Source organism: Panthera uncia, chromosome E1, assembly GCF_023721935.1.
Source record: "Panthera uncia isolate 11264 chromosome E1, Puncia_PCG_1.0, whole genome shotgun sequence".
Classification (NCBI taxonomy): domain Eukaryota; kingdom Metazoa; phylum Chordata; class Mammalia; order Carnivora; family Felidae; genus Panthera; species Panthera uncia.
In genome coordinates this window covers 6885819-6911046 of record NC_064814.1, presented here as the reverse complement: position 1 = coordinate 6911046, position 25228 = coordinate 6885819, and the positions used below count along the sequence as shown (strand labels likewise).

Here is a 25228-nt window from a genome sequence, read left to right as displayed (position 1 = left end):
TATTATAAACTCTCAGAGATAGGCCCTCTAAGTCAAATTTCAAGAGAGCGAGTGCTGAGGCCTGAATTTCTGGGCCAAAATAAGAACGTTCCTTCAGCCTGGAGAAAAGAATGCTCAGCGGAAGTGGGTCTTTGTGCTTCAATATGAGAAATCTGAGTCAGATTCAAGAAAGTAGATAGTGACCTCTTGAAGTTCCCTTTCGGTTAGATTCTTCTGAGGATAACGAGACCTTTGGGCCCCGCCCACCTACCTCCACCTGGCACCACCCATCACGCACCTATGGGGGCTCCGTCCCCGCCCAGTCTCCAAACACTCCGTCTGAGCCCGGGTAGGAGAAGGAGACCTTTGGGATTCTGCTGGGCTGGGCCCTGAAGGCAGGAGTGGATGAGATACGTGTACGGTCTGGGCCCAGCTCCCTGGCCACACAGTGCGTTCTAAGGAGAAGGGACTCATTTCCACCCCGACGAGCTTATAAGGGAGAGGAGAAGGCTCAGCCCTTTGGAGGAACTGCTGTCTTGTGGCTTTACTACAACTAGCAATGCTTGGTTATTACCACTGCTAAATATCCGTCTGGCTTTGCTGAGGGACCACTCCCACCCGGATCAGGGTGGGCGAGGGCGGGTAGGCAAGAGAACTCAATCTCGACAAGGACAGCGAAGGGCCTGGGTGCGAGGAAGAACGCCCAGAGACCGCCAGCCGCCTCTCGGGGACTCACAGCGCCGCGGAGGCGAGCCGGGCGCATTCCAGCCAGCGGCGCGCGGACGTCGGTTCCCAGATACGCCAACGCCGGGGCTCTCCAGCCGGGCCCGCAGAGGTGGCCGCGCCTGGAACTGCCTTTCCAGCAGCAGTAGCAACCCGAGCCAAGCGGCCGGACAAATCCCACCCCCGGCCCCTCCCGTCCAATCCATCTTGCTCGGGCTTGGGGGTGGGGTGGGGGGGGTGGGTGACGCTTCTTGGGAGAAGCATGGGGCGGGGAAGGGAAATCCAAGCCTTTGGGGGCTCCCGACAGGTGTTTGGGGCAGAAGGCGGAGCCTGATGAGGGAGGATGAGGAGGGAGGGGCGATGCTGCCCCTTTAAGAGGCGGTGGCGGAGCCGGGACCTTTTCTCTTTCCCCGGAAGGAAAGCGGAGCCCCGGCTGGGCGCGCAAGGTGGGGAGGTGCGGGCTTGGGCGTGGGGAGGCGGGGCGCGCGCGGAGGGAACCCCTCCCTCCGGTCTTCCTTGCGGTCCACCGGTCTGCGTGCCCAGAGCCGCCGCCGAGCCGGGATCGAGGGCCACAGTGCGGCCAAGGGGGCGCGGCCAGGACCAGCTGGGGGCAGGGTGCCCGGGGCGGTGGGGGGTGGGGGGGCGGTGACCCGGCGGCCGGGCAGGCGGGAGAACCGACCCGCGAACCTCGGAGAGGAATCTGAGAGCGCAGACCCTGAGAGGACGTGAGACTGACCGGGGCCGGGGGCCAGAAACTTAGCGCGGCGCTGCGGCGCTCAACGACGCGGCCCGCGCGACTGTTCTGCGGTGGCGCGGGCAGCAGGTGAACAGGTCCTCACTCCCAGCTCCGCACCCTCACGCGCTGTCGCCCCGGCCCCCGCTCCCGCTCGCAGCCATGGGCCTCGGCCCCCGCCGCGCCGCCTGCGTCCCGCGCCCGATGCTCTGCGCGCTCGCCTTGATGGTGGCCGCCGGGGGCCGTGTCGCCTCCGCCTTCAACCTGGACACCCGATTCCTGGTGGTGAAGGAGGCCAGGAACCCGGGCAGCCTCTTCGGCTACTCGGTCGCCCTCCATCGGCAGACGGAGCGGCAGCAGCGCTACCTGTAAGTGAGGCTGGCGGGGGTGGGGTGGGAGGGAGGGTGTGCGCAGGGTGCGCGGATCCTTAGCCGAGGCGCAGCCGGGCTTCCAGGCCCGCGGGGCCGCCGCCGGCTCTAGGGAGCCGGGATTAAGGGGGCGGGGACCCGGGCAGCCCTTCTGTTGCCAAGGTCTGGCGGGAAGTGGAGGGGTTGGGTAGGGGATGGGGTCGGTAATCACTGGCAAGTGCTGACCGGGCCAGAACCTGCCTAAACTCAGCCCCTGGGCTCTTCACACCTCTCTTGATTAGAAGTGGGATCCCCGTTTCCTGGGCACCCTCCCATTCTGTAAACCGAGGACCTCATGTACCGAATATTTCTCTCCAGGGCTGGGACCTGGGGAAAATAAACACCTAGTGGATCCCTCTTCCCCCGTTCCTGGGAAGAACCCGTGGGCGTATGTATTTAAGCCCTCCCGGGCCTTTACACCTCGCATTTTAGTCGGCCGGCCATGCCAGCCACACCCTCCCTCTGCAGAGCCGGACTGGAGGGCCTCCTCAGCTGCTGGGCAGTTGCTGGGTGAAGTGATGGGCCAGTGTGGGCGTTTGGAGCTGTCCAGGAGCTCCCTCTGACCCCTTGAGGATGGGGAAGTCGAGGGAGCTGTCCCACCTCCTGCTTGGTCTCCCGCTCCCCAAGCCACCCCCAGCAGGGACGCCCTCCCACCAGACATCTTCCCTGCATTCCACAGATTCATGTTGAATCTTCAACCCTGAGTGTGTTTGTTTTGGTTTGAAGAGGGAAAGAGTGTTTTTCTCTTCTGCTCGCCTTCCCCAACAGCTGTAAGGAGAAGGAGGGGGAACAGCTAGCCACAGGGGAGAGGAGAGAAGGAGATTGCATCCAGCTGTTTGTGTTTCCTCCCCCCATCCCCCCTGCCGTGGTGCACACTCGAGTCTAGAGGGGCGTGTGCAGGTTTCGGAGGGTTCTCTGCCATGGGCTCTGGTGCTGGGGTTGGCATTTGGGAGAGAAAGGCAGCTGGGGCAGAGGAGGCCACCCCAGGAGGGAAAGAGTTATGACAGGTGGGCAGGCCCCCCCCCCCGACCTCTTTGGGCTGGGGGACCTGCCAGACATCTACCCCCACCTGGTGTCCAACTCCAGCTGAGTGAGAGGACATAGGCACATACAGGGTGTTATTGAAGCCTTTCCCAACGCTGGCTGGGGCCTGCTACATAGTAGTAGAAACTTGAGGAAGCTTGGAATATCCAAAGTCCAAACTCTGCCCCGGCCTCAGCCTCTGCCCCTGCTGGCCCAGCCCCAGCCCAGTCTACCTACCTCCTTGGCCTCCAGGTCGCTTCTGCGGGGGCCCAGTCCACCACACCCTTCCCAGCACAGCGCCAGCAACTTCGGGCTGCTCGTGGTGAGCCCTTCGTCTTTTGGAGACCCTAAGTGACCATCGGCACAAGTTTCCATATTGGTGCTCTTTCCGCCCCAGCCCCAAAAAAGATTTTCGGATTTTTCAATCCTGAATCTGCATGATATAAGGCAGCATAGTGTAAAGAGAAGATCAGGAAGGCAAGGTTAAATAATGAAAAGCTGGAGTAAATAATGGATTCTGTAAGCCCCACCCCCCCACCCCACCCCCACCCCCATGTGGCCTTGGGCAAGATATTTCCCTTCTCTGGGCCAGTTTTCCCCAAAGAGGGGTTGGACCTGGATCTATATGCTCCTTCCTGCTTCTGTTGGCCTATAAGAGGCAACTTGGCATGGAGGAGAGAGAAAAGGTGCCAGAGTCCCACTGCCAGTTTCCAGTCTTGGATCTGTCACTAATATCTGAGTCTTAATTTCTCTGCATGTCAGGGGGAGAACAACATGACTTCTAGTTTGGCTTTCGTGAGATAGTGTGTATATCTCTGTGCTCTGTGAATGCCTACATCTCCAAGGAGCAGTTTAGGGCTCTTGTGCCAGAGCCGGGCCCTCACTGACCAAGATGGCTGAGCAGAGGACCTCTACTTTTCTTCCTGGGCAGCTGGAGATGGCATTAGGCGTGCCAGGAGCCCAGAAAGTTCTAAAACGACTGCACCTTGGAGAGGCAGGTAGTTCTAGATAGAGTTCTGGGCCAGTCTCTCGGATGTCCTGTCTTTCCCGGGGGTGGCTCTGTATCTTGGCTCATCTCTCCTCCTCTCGCTGAATTCTGCCCCTTGGCCCTTGGGGAGAGCCAGCCGGGCCAGCTGGGTTTAGCTGCAGCCAGCTGTGGAGCCAGATGAGAACAGCTGCTTGAGGGGAACCGACAAGTCAAGTCTTATATTCTGTTAGCAAAGCCCCTCAGAAAGGGGAGAGGTTTCATGGTCCTGAAAAAAGTCTTGGCCTGGGGTTCCTAGAAGGTTTCTGGGAGATGCAGGGGCCCCTGAAAATATCACGTGTCTGTGCATTGTTCTGGGGGCAGAAGGAGGGGAGGAGCGTGGTTTTCATCATATTCTCAAAGAAGGCCTTATTCCAGAAGCGGTTAAAAACCCAGGTGTGGACCTCTTTGTTCACCTTTATCTCTGGACCGGATTTCCCCGCCTGCAACATCAGAGCTCTCTCCAACCCAGCTTCCCAGTCTCTGGAAGTGAGGGGTGTGGAGCAGGGCCAAGGACTAAGGACTTTGGGCTTCTTGGCGAGACGCATGAGGAGCCCGGGGGAAGCAGAGGGACTATTCCTCTGGGAGATGGCCCCTGCCCCCAGCCCCCTGCACCTGCTCTGTACTTCCCTCCTGGGAATCCAGTTGTCCTGGTCTGGCCTGACCTTGTGGGCTATGGAAGATACCTCTGGGGCTCTCTCTCCCCTTTGCCCTTGCCTGGAAGTGAGGAGCCTGGGGCAGCGGAGGTGGTTGTGGCTCCCGGCAAATGAGGTCATATCTGAGGTAGGTAGGTAGGTAGGAACCAGGCTTGCCTGCTGTGCTCTCCTAAAACATGTGTCCCGGGGCAGGGCAGACGCCTGGCAGCTTCCAAGCCTCGTGCCAGAGGAAATGGGCAGAGCAGCCGTGGCTGCGGGAGAATTCCTACACGCGTGGTACCCTCTTCCTCTGGCTCTCTCCAGTGACCAGTCCAGGCCAAGGAGGTTTAAAATTGGGCAGGAGGCAGGGGAAGACTGATCTGGTACAAAAAGAAGTAGAAGAGATTTGGCCGGAGCTAAACAAAGGAGGAAGGGGATGTCTGATGCAGTGCGGGGGACTGAGGTTAGATGGCACGAAGAACGCCCTAAGGAATCAAATACGGAAAAAATACTAAGGAGCCAGCAAGAAGGAGATGAAATGAGAAAGACTCCTTGTTTCAGGCCAAGGCCTCTTTCTCCTGTCCTCTCTCATTGTCTCGCTGCCTCCAGCTTATTGCTCTGGTTCTAGGGCTGAGTCACCAGAAGGGAGAGGGGGCAGCGTAAGGCAGACATAGGGGGAGGACGGAGAGGGCCACAGTTCAGCTGCCACAGGAGCGGCCTCTGGGGAGATGGCTAATTCGGGCCGCAGGATGGGCGCAGAGCTGGGATCCTGCGTCTGGGAGCTGCCCCCACCTGCACCCCGCGGGACTCAAAGGGGAGGGGGTGCCCTGCACGACCCGCTTCCCGGCCTGATGAGTAAGGCACCGGGCCTGTGGTCTGAGTGCTGGCCCCTCTGGTTCCTCCAAGGTAACTGAAAGCTTCCCACTTGAGTCACCCCAGCGCCCCCCCCCCCCGGAAGCCAGGGGCCTGGGAAGTTGAATCTTACAGGCGGTCTCTCTGAGCATCAGCCCACCCCAGGGCCCCCCAGGGGGCCAGCCTGGTGCCTTAACTGCTCCTGGATCCCATTCCCCAGCTTCCTCCCATTCTGCTGCTTTCTGCTTGGCTGTTGCATTAGCTTTGAACCGCTCTGGGAAGAGTGATGGGATGGGGGTGAGGAAGTGCTTTGATGGGACTTGGAGCTCGAGGGACTCCCCAGAGGCCAGGAGGGGGCTGTCTGGCTGGAGCCAAAGGAGAGGCTGAGGAGGCAGCTCTTTGAAAGCCCTTGAGAGGTCATTTCATCCATCCCCCTAGTTCCCAGAGGGCCCCAGCCCGGCTCCAGGAGAGGGGCTGTCCGATCTCCCTCCTTTCTTCTGTGCTCCCAGAGCTAGGTAAAGCATCCCTCTAGCTTCCCTTCTCTTCTGACTGCTGCCCAGAGGGTGGGCTCGGGGGTGGTCTGGGAGGGGTCAGCTTTTGGACTCACTGATCTGGACCAGACCCAAAAGCAGGTAGCAGAGGTGCTCATTTGCATGGTATTTCACACTTCAGTTTACGTGCCAGTAAGGTCTCTCCCACACCTGGCTGTGGCTAGAGGAAGCTGGACCTGACCTTCAGCACAAGCCTTCCCCCATCCAACTCCCAGTCCTCTGGCTATAGACCCACTGGATCCCGGGCTGGGAGCCAGAGGGCCTTAAAGGGCCTCCGAGCAGGCCAAGTAGGAGCTAAAAATACTCGAAAGGGTTTGGGGCGGGGGGGGGGCTCCCTGTGGAATCTCTGGGAAAGGAGGGGCCTAGGATGTGGGGCTGGAATTAGGGCACCAGCCCTGCCCCACTGCCCATCAGTGGGCACAAGGCTGGTGCAGGGTGAGGGCCGAACGGGTATAGATGGCAAAGGGATTTCTTTCCATCTAGTTGCCATTCATGCCTGGCTCTGCCTGCTCGGTACCCCAGGGGGCTAAGAGGAGGGGCCCCTCCGCTCATGCCCTCTGAGATGAGCAAAGCTAGGAGGTCACGGTCACCCGGCTCCTCAGCCACCTCACTACCCACCCCCCCACCCCAACAACTTGGTCAGGGCTCAGCGGGGGGCCAGCAACACCGCCACTGCATTTCGCGCCCTGGACTGCAACCGGGGCTCCCCAGGGACTCCTCGCCCACCGAGGCCTGGACCTACCCCTTCAAGGTCACGGTAGCCATCCCTCAGCCTCTACCTCCAGCCAAACCTGAGCGACCGTGCTAGAATGCCCCACCCCCACCTTAGTGATTCCACCCCCGTGGAAGTGCCACTTGGGTCCCGACCTCTGCTCCCTCTAAACCGAACTAGTCTGCTATTTGCCCTTGGTTCCAGGTCCCCTAAACCCGGTGGGGCAAAGATTCCTGGGTGCTTGGGTGGAGGGGGGACACCTGGGAGTAAGTTAAGGCCAGTCCCTGATGCCACAAGGAGTCAGACAGACAGTGCTCACGTTGACCATGACTTCATAGTCAGAAAGCCCTCTTGAAGAATGAACCCCTTTGTCCCCCCTCCAGGGTTGGTGGGATAGCTGCTGTCCCCATTTTACAGATGAGGCACTCACAGCTCAGAGAGGGAAAAGAAATTGCCGCACAAGGCGGAACAAACCCCGCGAGCAGGCCGTCAGGTTTTTTTTTCCCCATAGGCTGGCTGGAATGTTCCTTTCCCACGGGCTTTTGCTTCTGTCTCTCACCTGTCAGTTGCTCCGGGGGCAGATGTCCATGGGTGGTCAGGCAGCGGACTCACCGGGCACCCTCTCCGGCCCAGACAGTGGATGACTAACCTGGCCTGGCTGCCACCCTGGTACCCTGCCAGCCTTCCTGCCTGCACCTCCTAGCACTGCTCTGCTTAAAGAAGCCGCACCCCCGCCCCCAGCCACACTTCCCAGGGTGAGGTCTGAGCCCGAGGAGTGAGGTACAGGCAGAAGCCCCACCCCCTTGCCAGCACCCCCAGGCAGCGCATTCCTGACATCAGTGGGCGGAGGCACCCCAGTCCCGGCATGCCCGGGCCCTGGCCTGCCCCCTCCTTGCAGCCCTTGCTTACAGGTCCCAGGAAGGAGCTGCAGGTGGGGCCGTTGCTATGCACCTCCAGACTCTGGCAGGAAGCCCAGAGCCCAAGTTCTGAGCCGGAAGCCTCAGGGTGATAGTGTTGCCGAGGCCAGATGGAGAGGTACCTAGGAGGTACCCCTCACCCAGAAGGCTGCGTCCATCAGGGTCTGGGAGGCGGGCCTGGCCGAATGTCCAGAGGCTGCCGGGAGATGATGCCCCAAGAGCAAGGGGGACGCAGAGCTGTCTTCTCAAACTGAGGTGCCCACGTTAGATATGCAGGTTCCAGGGCTTCACCCCCAGATGCAATTCGGACAGTCTGTGTTCGGCTGAGGGCTTTGCTGTTTTAACAAACATGCCAGAGATTTCTGATGCTGGTGGGCTAAGGACCGTCTTCTGAGATCCTGCTTCCAGGCTGATCTGCCTTCCTCTCCAATAGCCACCTCTCTGGGACGGGATGGGTGGCCAGGGCCCAAAGCACCCTTGGAGGAACTTGCGGTTAGCATCCCCAAAGACGGGTTCTAGGCAGGCTGGGGGCAACGTGATTGTCCTCTCCCATCCCCACGCTGGTGCCCACTGCCAAGAACTCTGCCCTGCGGCCCCATTGTCCAAAGTGTCAGGGACCCAGCCCCCCGCACCTTGTATGCCCGTCTCAAGGTGGTGGTGGTGCCGTGTGGGGGGAGAGTAGGTATCACCCAAGTCACTTCAGGGCCCTGCTGACCTCGGCTCATCTGGCTGTGGTTTAGGGGACACTCGCTGCATTCACTCGTTACCTCCTATTCTTTGGTGCCAGCCCCTGGACCGAAGTCCTCATCGGTCTCCATCCGAAGACCCTCATTTAGAGGGGAAGGACCCAGGCCTCCAGCAGCCCACCCCACCCCTCACACGGTTTCCCCTCAGGCCCCCCGGAAGTTGACCTGTGCCAGGATTCCTCCAGACTTTCTTCCGGTCTACCTTCGCCTCAGAAGCCAAAGCATTCCTTCCAGAAGCCAGATCCGACCGTGTCACTCAGATGCCAAACATTCCTCCCCAAACCCAGATCTGCTCCTGTCACTCCCTTGTTTAGAAAAATCCTTCTGTGGCTGCCCTTTCCACCCTGTCCTCCTGTGTGGCCCCACCCCGCCCCCTGCCCCCCGCTGTACTAGGAGCCTTGTGGATCCTGAGTCACCCTGCTTGCTCATACTTCCTGGCCTTTGCACATGTCACACCTTTGCCTTAAGTGCCTGCCCTCCCTCCCTTTCTTCCTGGCGACTCCTCATCGTCATCAGCACAGGCTGGGCTCCCCCTTCTGTGTGCCTCCCTGACTGCTCCCCACACTGGATCTGGGCAGATTTGCTCCCCGCTTTCGTCTCCTGAGGCACTTACTTCAGATGTCTGTTTTCTTGCCGGACTCCCCTGCACTGGCCACTCCTGGAGGGCGGGGGCCAGCATCCATTCATCTCCTGACCCCAGATCCTGGCACACAGCCTGGCACCTGGGACCCAGCAGATGCTCTGGAAACATGGTGAACAGGGAGTTGTTTGAAGCAGGCCTTGGGGAGTCTGAGCTCGGCTTCACCAACCTCCTTGCCCCCCAGGCTCCTGGCTGGTGCTCCCCGGGACCTCGCCGTGCCTGATGGCTATACCAACCGGACCGGTGCTGTGTACCTGTGCCCGCTCACTGCCTACAAGAATGACTGTGTGCGGATGAACATCTCTGAGAAAAGTGAGGGGAAGGCGCTGGGGATCAGCGCTGGGTCAGGGGTCTGGTGGAGGGGGGTAGCACAGAGAGAATGATCTGGAGGAGCTATCAGGCTTACCTGGGCAGTTTCTATTCCCTTCTTGTCCAGCTGGGAGGAGGGAGCTCTTAGAGGAGAGTGGGACCACATGGGATTTGTGAAGCTGAAATTAATGGCGGGCTGGGGGTGGGGCACGGGGTGGGGGGTGGATGCTGTCTGCAGGAGTAGAGGTCCAGAAAGACCAACCCCTGCCCTCGGAGGCTCCAGGCACAGGGAGGATGAGTGCCCCGGCTCATGATCCCTCCCATGCCGACAGGTGACCCTGATCATCACATTATTGAGGACATGTGGCTCGGGGTGACTGTGGCCAGCCAGGGCCCTGCGGGCAGAGTCCTGGTAAGTGGGTACTCACTGTCAGCTCCCCCCACCCCAGCCCTCTCCTTCATTTCCCAGCAGCTGGGGAGGGAAGCAGAGGGCAGGGGAGGGGTCTTGGGTAACTGAGCTGGGACCTTGCAGATGTCCATTTCTATGCCTGTATGTCTCCAGGGGCCTGAGTGTCCCTTCGATCCTACTCTTATGTGGCAGTGGGGTGGGGGGAGGGGTGCTGGCATGCGCCTAGGGCCTGGCATGGCTTGGGTCCTGTCTGAATCACCCACTTCCTCTCCCCCCATCCCCACCGCCACCCCTCCCCCCGGGGTGCTCACCCATCGTGGGAACGAGCTGAGGGAACTGTGAGGAGGAAAGGGCAGAGAAGGCCTGGGGCAGTGTGGCCTGGGCCCGCTCCTTCCTGACAGGCTGCTGGCGGAAGAGGCACAGCCCTGCTGACCCCAGCTCACCCGGCTGGGGTTTGGGGGCCACTCCCTGCTGTCACTTGCCAATTCCTGGCTGCATTCTTCAGTGTCGGCCCCTGGGGGGGGGGGGTCTCAATTTCTGAATCCCAGATAGACCGTTCTTTTTTTCATAAAAATTGATGTGAAATTTACAGACAGTGAAATGTACAGATTTTACCTTTTAGTGAGTTTTGACACATTAAACACCTGTGTCAACAGATACCCATTAAAGAAATATTTACATCACTCCGGAGAGCATGTCCCCTTCCAATCAATCGCCACCCCCATAGTCATCCCTGTTGCAATTTCCGTTACCTTTGAACACTGTTTTAAACTCTGGGTTTGCATCAAATGTCGGAGCTTAAAACTGAGACGCCGTTTTAGAACCATGTTATGGATGGTGTGGCCTAGGATTCCATTTAAGGCAGTCCTAGATCCTGGGCCCTTCGACAATTGTCCGCTGACCCGTCTGTTCATGCCACAAATGTTTAGTGAGCACCTACTGTGTGCCGCGCAGTTTGCTGGCACCAGAGGCTTAGCAGTGACTCAGGCCCATGGCTGGAAGGAGACACAGAAAGCAAGCACACGAGACCCAGGCCTAGTTCTGGATTTCACCTGACCCCTGGCTGTTTTACAAACACCTTGTTCTCATCGATTTGCCCCACAACTCTTTGTTGAGCCCCTCTAGTGTGCTGGGAGAGGGTATGACAGGGGCAGAGCAGTCTAGCCCAGTACTGAGGAGCTCAGACGCAGGAGCCTGACAGCCTTGGTTGGAGTATTCTCTGCTTCTGTCTGGGACCTGAGAGCCTGGATCCCACATCCCCTCATCCTTTCCCCTTTTCCTTTTGCCAAGATCTGTAAGCCACTCTCCCGCCCAGGACCTCCCGGCCTTCCAAAACGTGTTCCCAACCTTCAGAGCAGATTTCCAAATCCCGGAAAGGAGACCAGGTCCAGGTGTCACTGTGGGAAGAAAAACAAGCCAGGAGACCTCTTCCAAGTCCTCCCTAGCAAAGCCAGAGGTGCACAGGGCCAAGGAGACAGCGGGTCTTCGGTCCCTGCTACGGGCTCAGGCTGTGTGTGTTGCGGGGGGGTGTGTCCCCAGGTCTGCGCCCACCGCTATACCCAGGTGCTATGGTCAGGGTCCGAGGACCAGCGACGCATGGTGGGCAAGTGCTATGTGCGGGGCAATGACCTCCAGCTGGACCCCACTGATGACTGGCAGACGTACCACAATGAGATGTGTAACAGCAACACGGACTACCTGGAGACGGGCATGTGCCAGCTGGGCACCAGCGGTGGCTTCACCCAGAACACTGTGTACTTCGGCGCTCCGGGTGCCTATAACTGGAAAGGTGGGGACCAAGGGGGACGGAAGGAGGAGCACCCACTCCCAGCCAGCTCCCCCCCCACCCCGGGACAGCCAGCCCAGACCCTCCCCACCAGAGGGCAGAAGAGATCTCTTGCCAGCACCTCTACTATTTTAAAGCGCCTACTATGTGCCAGAGGCTTTACACGTATTATGTTAAGTAATCCTAAAATACTCTTATGAGGCAGGTATCATTATACCCATTTCATGGAAAGCTGAGCCTCCGAGAAGTAAGGTAAATTGCCCAAGGCCAACAGTAAGTTACAAAACCTGGACTGGAGCGCGGGTCCATCTGACTCCACTTCAAGAATTTGAAACCTTATTAAAACCATAAAACACGCTCCTGGTGCGACTGCTGACTGGGGCGGAAGGATTTGGTAAAACAAAGAGTTTAAGTGCCCCTCCTCTCCCACCCACTTCCCTCGTCCTATTTCCCTGGGCAGATTACTAAGTGTCTCACAGAACCGCCAACTTATTTTAGGATATATAGATCTCTCTCTTTTTTTAAAAATTTTTTAATGTTTATTTATTTATTTTGAGAGACTGCGCGTGCGCGTGTGAACAGGGGCAGGGACAGAGACACAGGAGAGAGAGAATCCCAAGAATCCGCCTGACAGCACAGAGCCCGACGTGGGGCTCGATCTCACAAATGTGGGATCATGACCTGAGCCCCAACAGCCACAACCAAGAGTCAGATGCTTAACCGCCTGAGCCACCCAGGCACCCCCAGGATATGCAGATGTCTTTTCTACCACACACGTTGTAGCCTCAGTGAGACTTCTGTCCTTACTGCATCCTTGTTATGGTAGAATCAACCGGCAGAGAGAGGCCTTCCTCTTGACCAACAGGTAGCCCAGGGCATGGTTGTAGCTCGACTCACCTGAGACTGAGGCCTCTGCTCAGTCCTCTGGTCCTACCTCCCCTGCCCCCTGGTCCTTTAGAACCTCAGCAGGGCAGTGGCTACGCTCCAGCAGCAGACCCATGGAGCAGGGGACAGGGAGGCAGCCTGAGTTTGGGGGCAGAACCGGGAGATAATAGCCTGGCGTCTGGCCTCGGTCTAGAGTGAGGGAAGAGTCATCTAGTAGCCAGGAGCCTGGATGACCAGATTGTAGCCGTGTCTCTTGCAACTGCTTCCCATCCCTGAGCCTTGCTTTTCTCATCTGTAAAACGGGCATCATCATTCTACTTCACAGAATTATTAAAATAAAGGGGACGGGTTTTGCCAATGGCAAAGTGCTCACAAATAGAAGGGGTTATTATTGTCCTTATTGGGTTGGGGGTGGCAGGGGGACCTAGATAGGGAGGATGAAGACAGTGGTGATCTAAACTCCTCTCCTCCCCCTCCCGGAAATTCTTGTGAAGGAAACAGCTACATGATTCAGCGGAAGGACTGGGATTTATCCGAATATAGTTACAAGGAGCCAGAGGACCAAGGAAACCTCTATATTGGTGAGTCCAGCTGTGGTGGCTCATTGGGTGGTAGAGGAAGAAGGGGGCTCAGTTCCTAGCCTGCTGGCCCCTCACCTTCAGTGCCTGGTACGACAGCGAGGCCACGGTGCAGGTGTGAGGAGGGCCATTGAGTTCAACTAGCACACGCCCGTTGAGCACCGCCTGTATGCCGGGCCTGTTCTGAGCACCCGAGATGCAAGGTCTCTACCTTCACGGAAGTCACAGTCCAGTGTGCGGGCAGGATTGGAGGCTGGGCGTCCACAGTCCACTTTCTTTACCAACTTGGGATAGAGGAATAGAAGATATTTGGGGGATTTGGGGGGACTGGGTCCAGAGTGGAAGGGGACAAAGTGTACTGAGCCTTGATTGACCACCCTCCCCTCGTCCCAGGGTACACAGTACAGGTGGGCAGCGCCATCCTGCACCCCACGGACATCACGATTGTGACGGGTGCCCCACGGCACCGACATATGGGCGCTGTCTTCTTGCTGAGCCAGGAGGCAGGCGGAGACCTACGGCGGAGGCAGGTGCTGGAGGGCACGCAGGTGGGCGCCTATTTTGGGAGCGCCATTGCCCTGGCAGACCTGAACAATGATGGGTGAGAATCCAGGGACATTCTCGGGGGCCAGGGGGAATGGTGAGGGGGGCAGGCTTGTGCAAGCCACAGGGCAGAGAAATGGAGGGTTGCGGTTGTTCATTTGTTTGCATGCTGTTTACAGGGATTTGCAAGTCAAATTTGCGCGTTGAGTTGCAATTAGACACTAGGCGATTCCGGGTATTTACATGTCAATTGCACGACACCTGCATCTCCGTTTGTCAGTTTATGGTTCTAGTGGATGTGGGTTGTTTGGGTGTGATCTGCGGCTCCATGGCTTCTCCAGGACACACGGTTCCTCTTAAAGGGTCACGCTGGCCTTCCCATGTCCTTCACGTGACCAGAAATGCCATTTCTATAGCCGTGTGTTCTGGCACAATTGTACCTGCTAAACAAGAGTTCTGTTGTATATTGGAGGCTGACCCCACACTCCCATTTCCCCTCCTTCTCTCCTGTGCAGGTGGCAGGACCTCCTGGTGGGCGCCCCGTACTACTTTGAGCGGAAAGAAGAGGTGGGGGGTGCCGTCTATGTCTTCATGAACCAGGCAGGCACCTCCTTCCCTGCCCACCCCTCCCTCCTTCTTCACGGCCCCAGTCGCTCTGCCTTTGGCTTCTCTGTGGCCAGCATTGGTGACATCAACCAGGACGGATTCCAGGGTATGAGCCAGCACTCCTGCCCCAGCACACCCACTGACTGAGTGCCAGCCGCATACCAGCCTTGGCAGGGCCTGAAGAGGAGACTGGGGCCCAGGGCCAGGGAGCTCACAGCAGTCATAGAGAGAGGCCGTGCGGAGGGAGCCACCAGAGGCAAGCTCGGTGGACCTCCTGGAGGAGTGGATGTACCACTCACTGGTCATCGGAGTCTGGGCTGAGTGTGCACAATGGAGGGGAACAGAAGGGGCACAACATGAGCATGGGGTACTTGCCCTCATCTGCCCAAATTGAGCGGATGTGGGGTGTTCACGTCAGAGATGAGACCGGAATGGCCTTGTGGAGACGGGGTAGACGCTGTGAAAGCCGGGCGGAGGAACTGGGGCTTTACGTGTGGGTAATGGCAGAGGGGTGTCCAGATAAGGTTTTGGGGCAGGGATGTGATCTGATAGCTTGGTACCGTGAAAGATGATTCTGGAGGGTGATATGGAATGATTGGGGGAGAGCAAGGCTGGGGTATTAAGATCAAGAATGTATTCTTTTTTTAAAATATTTTTTATGTTTATGTTTGAGAGAGAGACAGAGAGACAGAGTGCAAGTGGTTGGGGGGGTGGTGGGCAGAAGGAGAAGGAGACACAGAATCTGAAGCAGGCTCCAGGCTCTGAGCTGTCAGCACAGAGCTTGACGCGGGGCTCGAACCCACAAACCGTGAGATCATGACCTGAGCGAAAGTCAGATGCTTAGCCAACTGAGCCACCCAAGTGCCCCAGGAACATATTATGTCAAATGTGGGGTGTTAAGGGCTGGGACAAAATGGGAGCCCAGATATAGAGGGTATCCAGTGCTCTACGGGACTTGGGGACCAATTAGACCTGGGGTGTCAAGGAAAGGGGACGGATTAAGGAAGAGCCTGGTTGCCATGAGAGCACCTGGCTTATCTGGAAACCACTTTTTCTGACAACCTTGATTTCCCAGAACATACCTGAGAACTGAAAGGAAGGCAGAGGAGCCTCTAAAGAGCCAAAATAGGTGCTAGAAAGTTCGGTTAGCAAAGCCTAAGTGTTTACTGATAGAAGAGTTGTCTGGTTTCTACTCAGGACCTACTTACTTTTCCTTTACATACTTTTCTAACAAGCTTCGCTTTCTGGGTACCTAGGCCTTGTCAGATCAAAAACGGCAAACTAGAAAGAGTGTAATAAAATTTAAGAAGATAGTAAAACATTCGGGGCTTATTTGTGGAAATACTGGTTAGAATTAAAAATTTTTTTTTCATGTGTATTTATTTCTGAGACAGAGAGAGACAGAGCATGAGTGGGGGAGGGGCAGAGAGAGAGGGAGACACAGAATCAGAAGCAGGCTCCAGGCTCTGAGCCATCAGCACAGAGCCTGACTCGGGGCTGGAACTCACAAATCGTGAGATCATGACCTAAGTCAGTCGGTCGCTCAACCGCCTGAGCCGCCCAGGCGCCCCGATACCGGTTAGAATTTTAAAAGTCTAAAGTCTAACGAATCTTAACAAGAAAAGTTATCGTGTGATTAAAATTCCAGGGGCGCCTGGGTGGCTCAGTCGGTTAAGCGGCCGACTTCGGCTCAGGTCATGATCTCACGGTCCGTGAGTTCAAGCCCCGCGTCGGGCTCTGTGCTGACAGCTCAGAGCCTGGAGCCTGTTTCAGATTCTGTGTCTCCCTCTCTCTGACCCTCCCCCGTTCATGCTTTGTCTCTCTCTGTCTCAAAAATAAATAAACGTTAAAAAAAAAAATTAAAAAATAAAATAAAATTCCAGCCCCCAGTGGTAGACAGACAGGGACTCAAACTGTCCTCTTTTCTACTCATTAGTTGTGTGATTTGGGGTTTTCTGAGTCTGCTTCCTCACCTGTGAGATGGGATGGGAGTACCTACCCCCCTAGGACTCTTGTCAGGATTAAATGAGGTCAGTGCTTGATAACTACGTGGCAAAGTCACCAATGGGGAACCCTTCTTTTTGTGGCCCTGCTGGTAAATGCGATTAGAAGAACCGGCTATCTGAAGGGGAGGCTGGTAGAGGAGATGGAAAATACTATAACAAGGAAAAACAAACCCTAGGCCAGGAATCTGGAGTTTAGGCCTGCCCGTTGGCGTTAACTTGGCGGTATGGCTTTAGGTAAGTCATTTGCCTCTCCTAGACCTACTTTAAAAGGAAGCAACTGGGCTCACGATGGTCCTGGTTTTAATCCCCAGCCATCGAGCTCTGTTCCCTGATGTTCTGAAGCACCGCCTGGCAGGGTGAGGTCAGTTTCATGCTGGCCCCTGTGGCCTTGGAGCGCAAGGCTGGAGGGACAGGGGCCCACGGTACCCAGAGTCAACCGTCCTGCCTCTCTTCCCCAGACGTTGCTGTGGGAGCCCCATTCGAGGGCTTGGGCAAAGTGTACATCTATCACAGCAGCTCCAGGGGGCTCCTCAGAGAGCCGCAGCAGGTATGGATGGACAGGGACAAAGGGGGCTTGCCTTCCTTCCCCGCAGACACCTTCTCCCTCTTCCCCCTCTGCCCCACTCCCCAGAGCTCACCCTGAGCCTGTCCCCACCGCTTCCCCCTGCCCCCAGGTGATCCCTGGGGAGGAGCTGGGACTGCCTGGCTTGGCCACCTTTGGCTACTCACTGAGTGGACGGATGGACGTGGATGAGAACTTCTACCCGGACCTCCTAGTGGGGAGCCTGTCAGACCATGTTGTGCTGCTGCGGTAAGCCAGGGCAATGGTAGATGGGGGCCTTTCTCTCCTCCAGCCCTGTCTGTGTGGAGCCCCATCTCTGTCCACCATCTCTGGGCACCGGGTCCATGCAAGCGTGAGCCCCAGGCCTGGCCTGACAGGGGGCAGGCAGGAGGCACTGGTGTCTGTGTGTTTTCCCTGCAGGGCGCGACCGGTCATCAACATCCTCCACAAGACCTTGGTAGCCAGGCCATCCGTGCTGGACCCTGCGCTCTGCACAGCTACCTCCTGGTAAGACTCTCGGCCCCTGCTCTGTCCACCCACTTGTCTATATATGAGCACGCCAGGAAGGACCCTGGCTCCCAAACCCCTCCCCTGGCAACCCCTGATATCCCACCGTTAGAGGGTTGGTTCTTGGGGTAAGCATCGCCCCTCCTATCCAACCTCATTAAAAAGCCGACTTCTTTGCAGGAGGTAATAGGCAAATTACCCACTTTGGTCGGGGCAGAGGGGAGGTAGTCGAGCATGGGTTTGGAGTGGGAGCTCTGGACTGCAGTGGTTGAATAAATCCCAGCTATGCCCACTGCAGTGGTATACAGGGGTGGGCTCTGGGGAGTGGGTTCCTAGAGGAGGAGGGGAGAGGGAGACACTTAGGGGGACAGGACAGAGAGCCACCTTGGGCAAACTGTTCATCCCCCTGAGTCTCAGAGTCGTTGCCTATAAAACAAAGTTAACAATAATAACCAACTTGCAGGATTGTTGTGATAATTCAATGAGATAACGTACACAAAGCCCTTCACACGGCACCTTGTACACCCTACGTGCTCAGAACCTGTTAGTTGCTAAGATGGTGACAGTAATAACAATGGTGATGACCCCGGGGTCTGTGCGTGAATGAGGCCTGGATCAGAAGGCAAAGGGCCACAGAGCAGAGAGCAGGGGTGAGTGGGAGAAAGAGATCTGGACAGCAGGTCCTATACAAGACTGGGCAGGGCACCAACCAGCGGGTGACTTCAGGCAACTCTTTCTGCTCTCAGGGCCTCAGTTTCCCAACTGGTGACCTCTAACCCTGTGTTCTATGGCTTTAATGGGAGTGGGGAGGGAAGAAACCAGGGACACCCCAAACCAGCTGTGTGGACTCCCCAGTTTTGTCCCTGCCTTTCCTTCTAAGGGCCCTGGTTTCCCCTTGCCCAGTACAGGGGTGAGAGCCAGGGCCTGGATAACTGGGTCCCGCTGTGAGCAGGCCCTCCTATGTGTCTCCCGCCTCCCAACAGCGTGCAGGTGGAGCTGTGCTTTGCTTACAACCAGAGTGCCGGGAACCCCAACTACAGGAGAAACATCAGTGAGTGTGGGGGTGCGGGGCGGGGAGGAGCGTGGTTACCTGGCCGCTTGCTAACCACCCCATCCACCTCCAGCCCTGGCCTACACCCTGGAGGCCGACCGGGACCGCCGGCCGCCTAGGCTTCGCTTTGCACGCAGCCAGTCAGCGGTCTTCCATGGCTTCTTCTCCATGCCAGACACGCGTTGCCAGAAGCTGGAACTGCTCCTGATGGTGAGGGAGGGGCGAGGGGTGGGACACCGATCCAGGATCTCTGCAGGAGGTGGCTAGAGTCCCACCAGGTCAGGGGGGAGGGATTGGAATCTCCCCAGAGGCAGAGGAGGGGGAGGGTGGCCTGGAAGGCCATTGGTCTGCAGGGGGTACAGGGAGCAGCATATGATAGGGAGAGAGACCCTCGGAGGGAGCATGGGCGCCAAAGGGCTCATCGCCCCTGAGAAAAGTGAGGGGTGTGAGACTCTTGGCTTAGTTTGTGTCTGGGAGAAAAAGAGGCCTGTGAGCGGGGGACCAGCTCAGCCCTTCTCTAGGATATCGTGGTTGAAAGAGAGAGCACGGGGGCACCTGGGTGGCTCAGTCGGTTAAGCTTAAGCATCTGACTTCGGCTCAGGTCATGATCTCACAGCTTGTGAGTTCGAGCCCGGCGTAGGGCTCTGTGCTGACAGCTCAGAGCCTGGAGTCTCTTCAGATTCTGTGTCCTTCTCTCTCTCTCTCTTTCTGCCCCTCCCCTACTCACACTCTGTCTCTCTCTGTCTCTCAAAAATAAATAAACATAAAAAAACAAAAAAAAAAAAACAGAGAGCACAACCTGGGGACCTCGGGGATGAAGGGAGGCTCAACAACTCCCCCCACCCCCCAATCTCTGGGGAGGAGGAGTCCCATCGGGGTTTTTCAGTGCGGAGGGGCCTCAGTTTCCCCTTGAGGGTTCAGTGTGGTGTGAGGGTTCAACCCGGGGGGTGGGGCGGGGAAGGGGAGTGCAGCCCTAGGCTCAACCCACCCGCCTTCCCCAGGACAACGTCCGCGACAAACTCCGTCCCATCATCATTTCCATGAACTACTCTTTACCTTTACGGATGCCTGAGCGCCCCCGGCTGGGGCTGCGGTCCCTGGACGCGTACCCGGTCCTAAACCAGGCACAGGCCCTGGATAACCACACCGAGGTGGGTGGGGCCAGGGTCGGAAGGGCGGGGCCCGGGAAGGCTGTGGAGCGAGAAAGCGCTATGGGTGGTGGGCCCTTACGCCTCCGGCCTCCTCCAGGTTCACTTCCAGAAGGAGTGCGGCCAGGACAACATATGCGACAGCAACTTGCAGATGCAGGCGGCCTTCGTGTCGGAGCTGGGGCAGCCTCTGAGCAGGTGCGGTCCAGGCCGCGCTGAATGGCCAAGGGCGGGGCGGGGCTTCATTGGGTAACTGAAGATGAGGGGCGGGGCCCTTTAGGTCAGAGATCAGAGGGACCCCGGAAGATCTGAGGGGAGGGGCCTCAGGGAAAGGCGGGGCTTTAATTGACCTTGGGGGTGCTCAGGCTGGCCTTCACCGGCCAGGAAAGGGGCTTTCTTCTCCGGGGGAGGCTAGAGGGCCGGGCCTTGCCGTCCCGAGAAGGGGCTTTCCTCACCAGCGGGTCTGGGGGGCGGGGCCTAGTTGGCCTGGGGCGGGGCTCTGGGCTCACCCTGGTCTCCTTCCCGCCTCAGGCTGCACTACAGCAGAGACGTCCCGAAACTACACCTGAGCATCAACGTGACCAACCCCCGGAGCAGGGAGCGGGCTGGGGAAGACGCCCACGAGGCGCTACTCACCCTGGAGGTGCCTCCCGCCCTGCTGCTGTCTTCAGTGCGCCCCGTAAGTGCCCTCCGCGGAGCAAAGAGCCCCACTGGGGCTCCGCCGAGCATTTGCATGCTTATATGCATGTCGTTTACATGTGTTCTTAGTTGTCGTGTGTCCACCCTCTTTCCTCTGGGCTGGGCTTCCTCAGGTGCTTGCAGCGTCCCTAATGCTAGGGGAACCCGGTGCTCAAGCCTCTCCGGCATCAGACCCAGTGTCACAGGGAAGGGGCTGACCTGATTTGTCATCTTTCCTCAGTCTGGGACGTGCCAGGCCAATGAGACCATCGTCTGTGAGCTGGGGAACCCCTTCAAACGGAACCAGAGGGTGAGTGCTAGCCAGACCTTCCCAGCCCTGTGGGTCCCAGGCTGCTACTCTGATGAGCACCTTAACCTTGCTTGTGCCTGCCTGCTTCCCAGGCCTCCTTGAAGCAAAGAGCCAGGGTAGGACACAGGGAGATACAGGGGGGCAAGAGGAGAGACCCAGAGACTAAGAAAAATGGGGCCACTAGGGAGCTACACACAAAGCTAGAGCAGGTGGAGGTGAGGAAACTGGATTTTGCTGAGCACCTACTATGTGCCGGGCCCTGAGTCCAACACTTGGCACTTTTTTTTATGCTGTAATTCTCACAACCTTCTGAGGAGGTAGGTACTGTTTTATAGAAAGAAAATACAGGCTTAGAAAGTACAGTAACTTGCTGAAAGTCTTGTAGCTTGAAAGCATCGGAGATGTCATTGACAGAGAAGAAGGGGAAAGGGAAGCAGGATGAGGCTAGCAAGGCGGAAGAGTGGACACAGGTGGCCAGGTGGAGACCCCTTGCTCACAACGGGGGGGAGGCGGCCAGAGAACCAACTCCCTAGGGTAGGGTTCAGTCCCTCTGTCCCCCGTGGCATTGCTCCTGCCCGGCCCCAAATGCCCCTCTTTGCCTTCCCGGCCCTCGTGGCAGATGGAGCTGCTCATCACGTTCGAGGTCATCGGAGTGACTCTGCACACGAGGGAACTCCAGGCGCAGCTACAGCTCTCCACGTGAGTGACCTTGAGACCAGTCTGTGTCAGGAGTGAGGCGCCCTGGGGCCTCCTCCTGCCCCAGCCTCAGCCGACACATCTCCCCTACCCCCTGCGTTCCCTCCCCAGGTCAAGTCACCAGGACAACCTGTGGCCCATGACCCTGACCCTGCTGGTGGACTACACGCTCCAGGCCTCACTCAGCATGTGGGTACCACGCCTGCCCCAGCCTGCTGTGCCTGTGCTGGGGCTTCTGTGTCCTGAATGTGGCTCCCAAGCTCTTCGGACACACCTCTCCCCACCTGGTGTCCTCAGGCCTCTACTTCCCGTGGGTCATCCCTTCCTTTAACAACAATCGCTATTATTATTATTATTATTATTATTATTATTAGTCTCCTTGCAAGGCAGGTAGCAGTGGAGGAATCAGCAACCCTGGGGCTAAGGTGTTGGTGTGGCCCTACCATTTCATGAGAGCTCATTGTGCTAGGAATTTTATATACATCAGCTCACTGACTTCCCACAACAGCCCCGTGATACAGCAAGTGTTATTAACTCCATTTTACAGATGAGGAAACTGAGGTTCTGAGAGCATAAATCACTCGCTTGAGGCATAACTAGCAGACAGCTAGTAAATGCCAAGCAGGGATTTTTCTCAGGTCTGCCTGTTGTTGGAGGAGCTGTGGTTCACCTTCCTCGGTGCCTGGCCCCTCTGCCAGGGCCCCTCCCACCCCCTCACTCCAGCGTCTTTCTTACCCTTAGGGTGAGTCACCGGCTACAAAGCTTCTTTGGGGGAACAGTGATGGGCGAGTCTGGCATGAAAACTGTGGAGGATGTGGGAAGCCCCCTCAAGTATGAGTTCCAGGTAAGGGGGCCACTGGGACCCTGGGCGGGGACTGCTGGGAAGTGTGGGGGGGGGGTGGGTCTGGGGTCTGAGGGTGTGAGGGTTGGGATGGGTGAGATGGAGGTGGTCTTCCAGGAGGCGGTGGCCATGACACCCCTTGTGCCCACAGGTGGGCCCAATGGGGGAAGGGCTGGCAGCCCTGGGGACCCTGGTCCTAGGGCTGGAGTGGCCCTACGAAGTCATCAATGGCAAGTGGCTGCTGTACCCTACAGAGATCACCGTCCACGGCAATGGGTCCTGGCCCTGCCGACCACCTGGAGACCTTGTCAACCCTCTGAATCTCACTCTCTCGGTAAGGACACCGGCTCTCTCGGGGATCTTTCATTTACATCTCGTTTGCATTACACCTCATTTGCATGCTGCAGGGAGGAAGGGCGGCGTCTTGCCCTCCCTCTCCTCATACCCCTTTAGGAGCCTACCTCTCCCCCTCCCCTCCCCCCTACTCTGCTCCCACCCCTTTTTCCTAGCCGACCCCTTCTTCCCTCTTCAGGTCCCTGGGGACAGGCCGCCATCTCCACAGCGCAGGCGACGACAGCTGGACCCAGGGGGAGGCCAGGGTCCCCCGCCAGTCACTCTGGCTGCTGCCAAGAAAGCCAAGTCTGAGACCCAACTGGTGAGTGGCCAGGGCAAGGTTGGAAGGGACCATCCCCACCCATCACAGCCTATGTGGGCACGAGGGGGCACTGAAGCAAGGCTGATGGGTGCTAGTCACCAGGAGCCCCCAGTCTGATGAGGTGATGTGACCCCGTGGCTTGAGGAGCCCCTAGTCGGAGGGAGGAGACTCATCTCCTGCCTCAGTGGTTATCCTACTCTCCTTGCCGCCAATTCAGCGGGCCAAAGGAAGAGACACTGGCCGTATTCCTGAGAGCCCCATCCTGTTGAGGGTGACATAGCGGCTTAAAGCCTTGGACATGAGGACTGGGGAATGGGGAGAGACAGGATGAATGGCAAGGGGGAGGGGGGGGCGGTCCGGCAGGGAGATGTGGGTGGTGGGGGGCGCCCTCTGCTGGAAGGGAGAGAGGAACAGGCCTGGGAAGCACGTTGAGGACTAGCTGGGGGACGTAGGGGGTGGTGTCCCAGGCGGCAGGAGCTGGCGTGAACAAAGGCTCAGTGTGGGAGGGGCTGAGAAGGGGGTGTTGGGTGTTGGGCCCCATTTGTACACAAAGGGATCGGGCTTCAGGTGGAGGCCCAGACCGTCTCATGTCCTGTATTCCCTGCCCACCTCAGAGCTGTGGCAGTGACCGCACCCGCTGTGTGTGGCTGGAGTGCCTCATTCCCGATAGCCCCGTCATCACCAATGTGACGGTGCAGGCACGAGTGTGGAACAGCACCTTCATTGAGGTCAGTGCCTGGATCTGGAGGTCACTGCCCCCTACCAGGGTGGGGAGAGCATCAGGGAGAGGGTGAGGCCAGGGTCCCAGCAAGGCCTTAGGTGCACATGCGTGCCTGTGTGTGCGTGCGTGCGTGCGTCAGTGACAGCATCGTATTTAACATGCGGCGAATGGGACACCTGTCACTGTATGCCTGTCAGCGTTAGTTCGTGTGTCTGCCTGTGGACATGACCTAATGTCCGTCTCCAGCCAAAACGACCTTCTCTCGTGTGTCCGTCATTCTGTTTGGGGTGTGTGTGTGTTCCTTTCCCACGTCCACGCCTTTGCTGTGCTGGTCCTTCCCCCTCTGTTGTCGCTGCATGAAAACTCCTCTTCGGCCCTCAGGCTCTCCCCAGATGCTTCACCACCAGTGAGGTCTTCTCTGACTTTTCCAGCTGCAAACGCTCTCCCTGGACACCCACAGAACTTTTTTTTCTTTTATGTTTATTTATTTATTTTGAGAGCGAGGGAGCGTGGGGGAGGGGCGGGGGGGGCGGGGACAGAAATCCCAAGCAGGCTCTGCCGCTGTCAGCACAGAACCTGAGTCAGGGCTCCAACTCACAAGCTGTGAGATCGTGACCCGAGCCGAAATCGGTAACCGACCGAGCCACCCAGACACCCCCTACCCACAGAACTTTCTCAGAAGCTGCACATGCCACTGGTCACGTTCTACTCTAGGTTACAGTTACTCCGGTACCGGCCTGCTCAGGCCACCTAGACCATATTTTTCTGTAAACGACTAGATTATGAATCTTTTCAGCTTTTGTGGGGCAGACGGTTTCTGCGGTAACTATTCAATTCTGCCATTGTAGCGCAAGCTGCCATAAACAATATCTAAACGGATGGGCATGGCTGTGTCTCAAAAATATTTTATTTACAAAAGCAAGTGACGGGCCAGATTTAGCCCAGAGACCTGACCTGGACTGTGACCTTCCTTGTCTCTGCTGTCTGCAGCATCCGGCATAGGACCTGAGGCAGAAATGAATGGGTGAGGGGTGGCTGAGTCAATTAAGCGTCTGACTTCAGCGCACAGTCTGTGGGTTCGAGCCCCGGGTCAGGCTTGTGTTTACAGCTCAGAGCCTGGAGGCTGCTTCCGATTCTGTGTCTCCCTCTCTCTCTGTTCCTCCCCTGCTTGTGCTCTGTCTCTCTCTGCCTCTCAAAACTAAATAAAAAAAAAACCTTTAAAAAATTAAAAAAAAAAAAAAAAGAAATGAATGGGTGATATGCATTTGTGTGGAGACGCCTGGCTCTCAGGTCCCTTGGGTGCCTCTTAAAGATGCTGTGTCGGGGGAGGGTACCCTGGTCGGGGGTTGGTGCTCGGGGTCAAGAGGGAGGCTCAGAGGGGCTTCAGCTGCTTCTTTTAATGCATCCCTCCCCCTCCTCCTGCTTCCAGGATTACAGAGACTTTGACAGGGTCAGGGTAAGCAGCTGGGCTACCCTGTTCCTCCGAACCAGCATCCCGGCCATCAGCATGGAGAACAAGACCGTGTGGGTGAGTGAGCGTTTTGGGGAGCAGGGGTACCTGGCCGGGGCAGGGGAGCACAGCGCGTCTTTAGCTGTGTGGTTCTGAGTCGTGGCAGCACCTGGGAATCCTCTGGAGGGCCCCTGGGGTCTGGACTGCACCCCTAAGCAATGAAATCGGAGTCTGTGGGGGTGGGGCCCCCGTTTGGGTATGTTTAAAAGGCCCCTTGGGGATTCTAATGTGCAACCAGGGTTGAGAACCCCTGCCTGAGCTTACTGGACCTGCACAGCTTCTCTGGGGAGAACTGCCATCCCCGTGGAGACTTGAGAACAAAGTTCTCCAGCTTGGTTCCAAGCTACATCGGGGAGGGGAAAAAAAAAAAGGCAAAATTGTTAACAATTTGTTGTGAAAAGGATTTAGTGGAGGACATACACACGGGAGCTGAAGGGAGGGTTGGCTAAATATATTATGGTGTATTTCCTAAAATAAATTAAGGT

General features: G+C 57.4%; 1 protein-coding gene across 1 annotated transcript in view; it reads left to right on the top strand.

Moving 5' to 3' along the window:
- Positions 1–950: 950 nt before the first annotated feature.
- ITGA3 (integrin subunit alpha 3) overlaps positions 951–25228 on the top strand; it is a 30163-nt gene continuing 5885 nt past the window's right edge. The window contains exons 1-24 of the mRNA XM_049635859.1: positions 951–1148; positions 1596–1803; positions 9127–9254; positions 9584–9663; positions 11200–11449; positions 12826–12912; positions 13303–13510; positions 13968–14164; positions 16523–16611; positions 16739–16875; positions 17047–17133; positions 18117–18184; positions 18258–18394; positions 19186–19335; positions 19433–19530; positions 19864–20011; positions 20252–20320; positions 20940–21019; positions 21128–21205; positions 21758–21860; positions 22009–22191; positions 22390–22512; positions 23127–23240; positions 24663–24761. Coding sequence (XP_049491816.1) covers positions 1046–1148; positions 1596–1803; positions 9127–9254; positions 9584–9663; positions 11200–11449; positions 12826–12912; positions 13303–13510; positions 13968–14164; positions 16523–16611; positions 16739–16875; positions 17047–17133; positions 18117–18184; positions 18258–18394; positions 19186–19335; positions 19433–19530; positions 19864–20011; positions 20252–20320; positions 20940–21019; positions 21128–21205; positions 21758–21860; positions 22009–22191; positions 22390–22512; positions 23127–23240; positions 24663–24761 — 3024 coding nt within the window. The 5' untranslated portion in view covers positions 951–1045. The remainder of the gene's footprint in view (positions 1149–1595; positions 1804–9126; positions 9255–9583; positions 9664–11199; positions 11450–12825; positions 12913–13302; positions 13511–13967; positions 14165–16522; positions 16612–16738; positions 16876–17046; positions 17134–18116; positions 18185–18257; positions 18395–19185; positions 19336–19432; positions 19531–19863; positions 20012–20251; positions 20321–20939; positions 21020–21127; positions 21206–21757; positions 21861–22008; positions 22192–22389; positions 22513–23126; positions 23241–24662; positions 24762–25228) is intronic.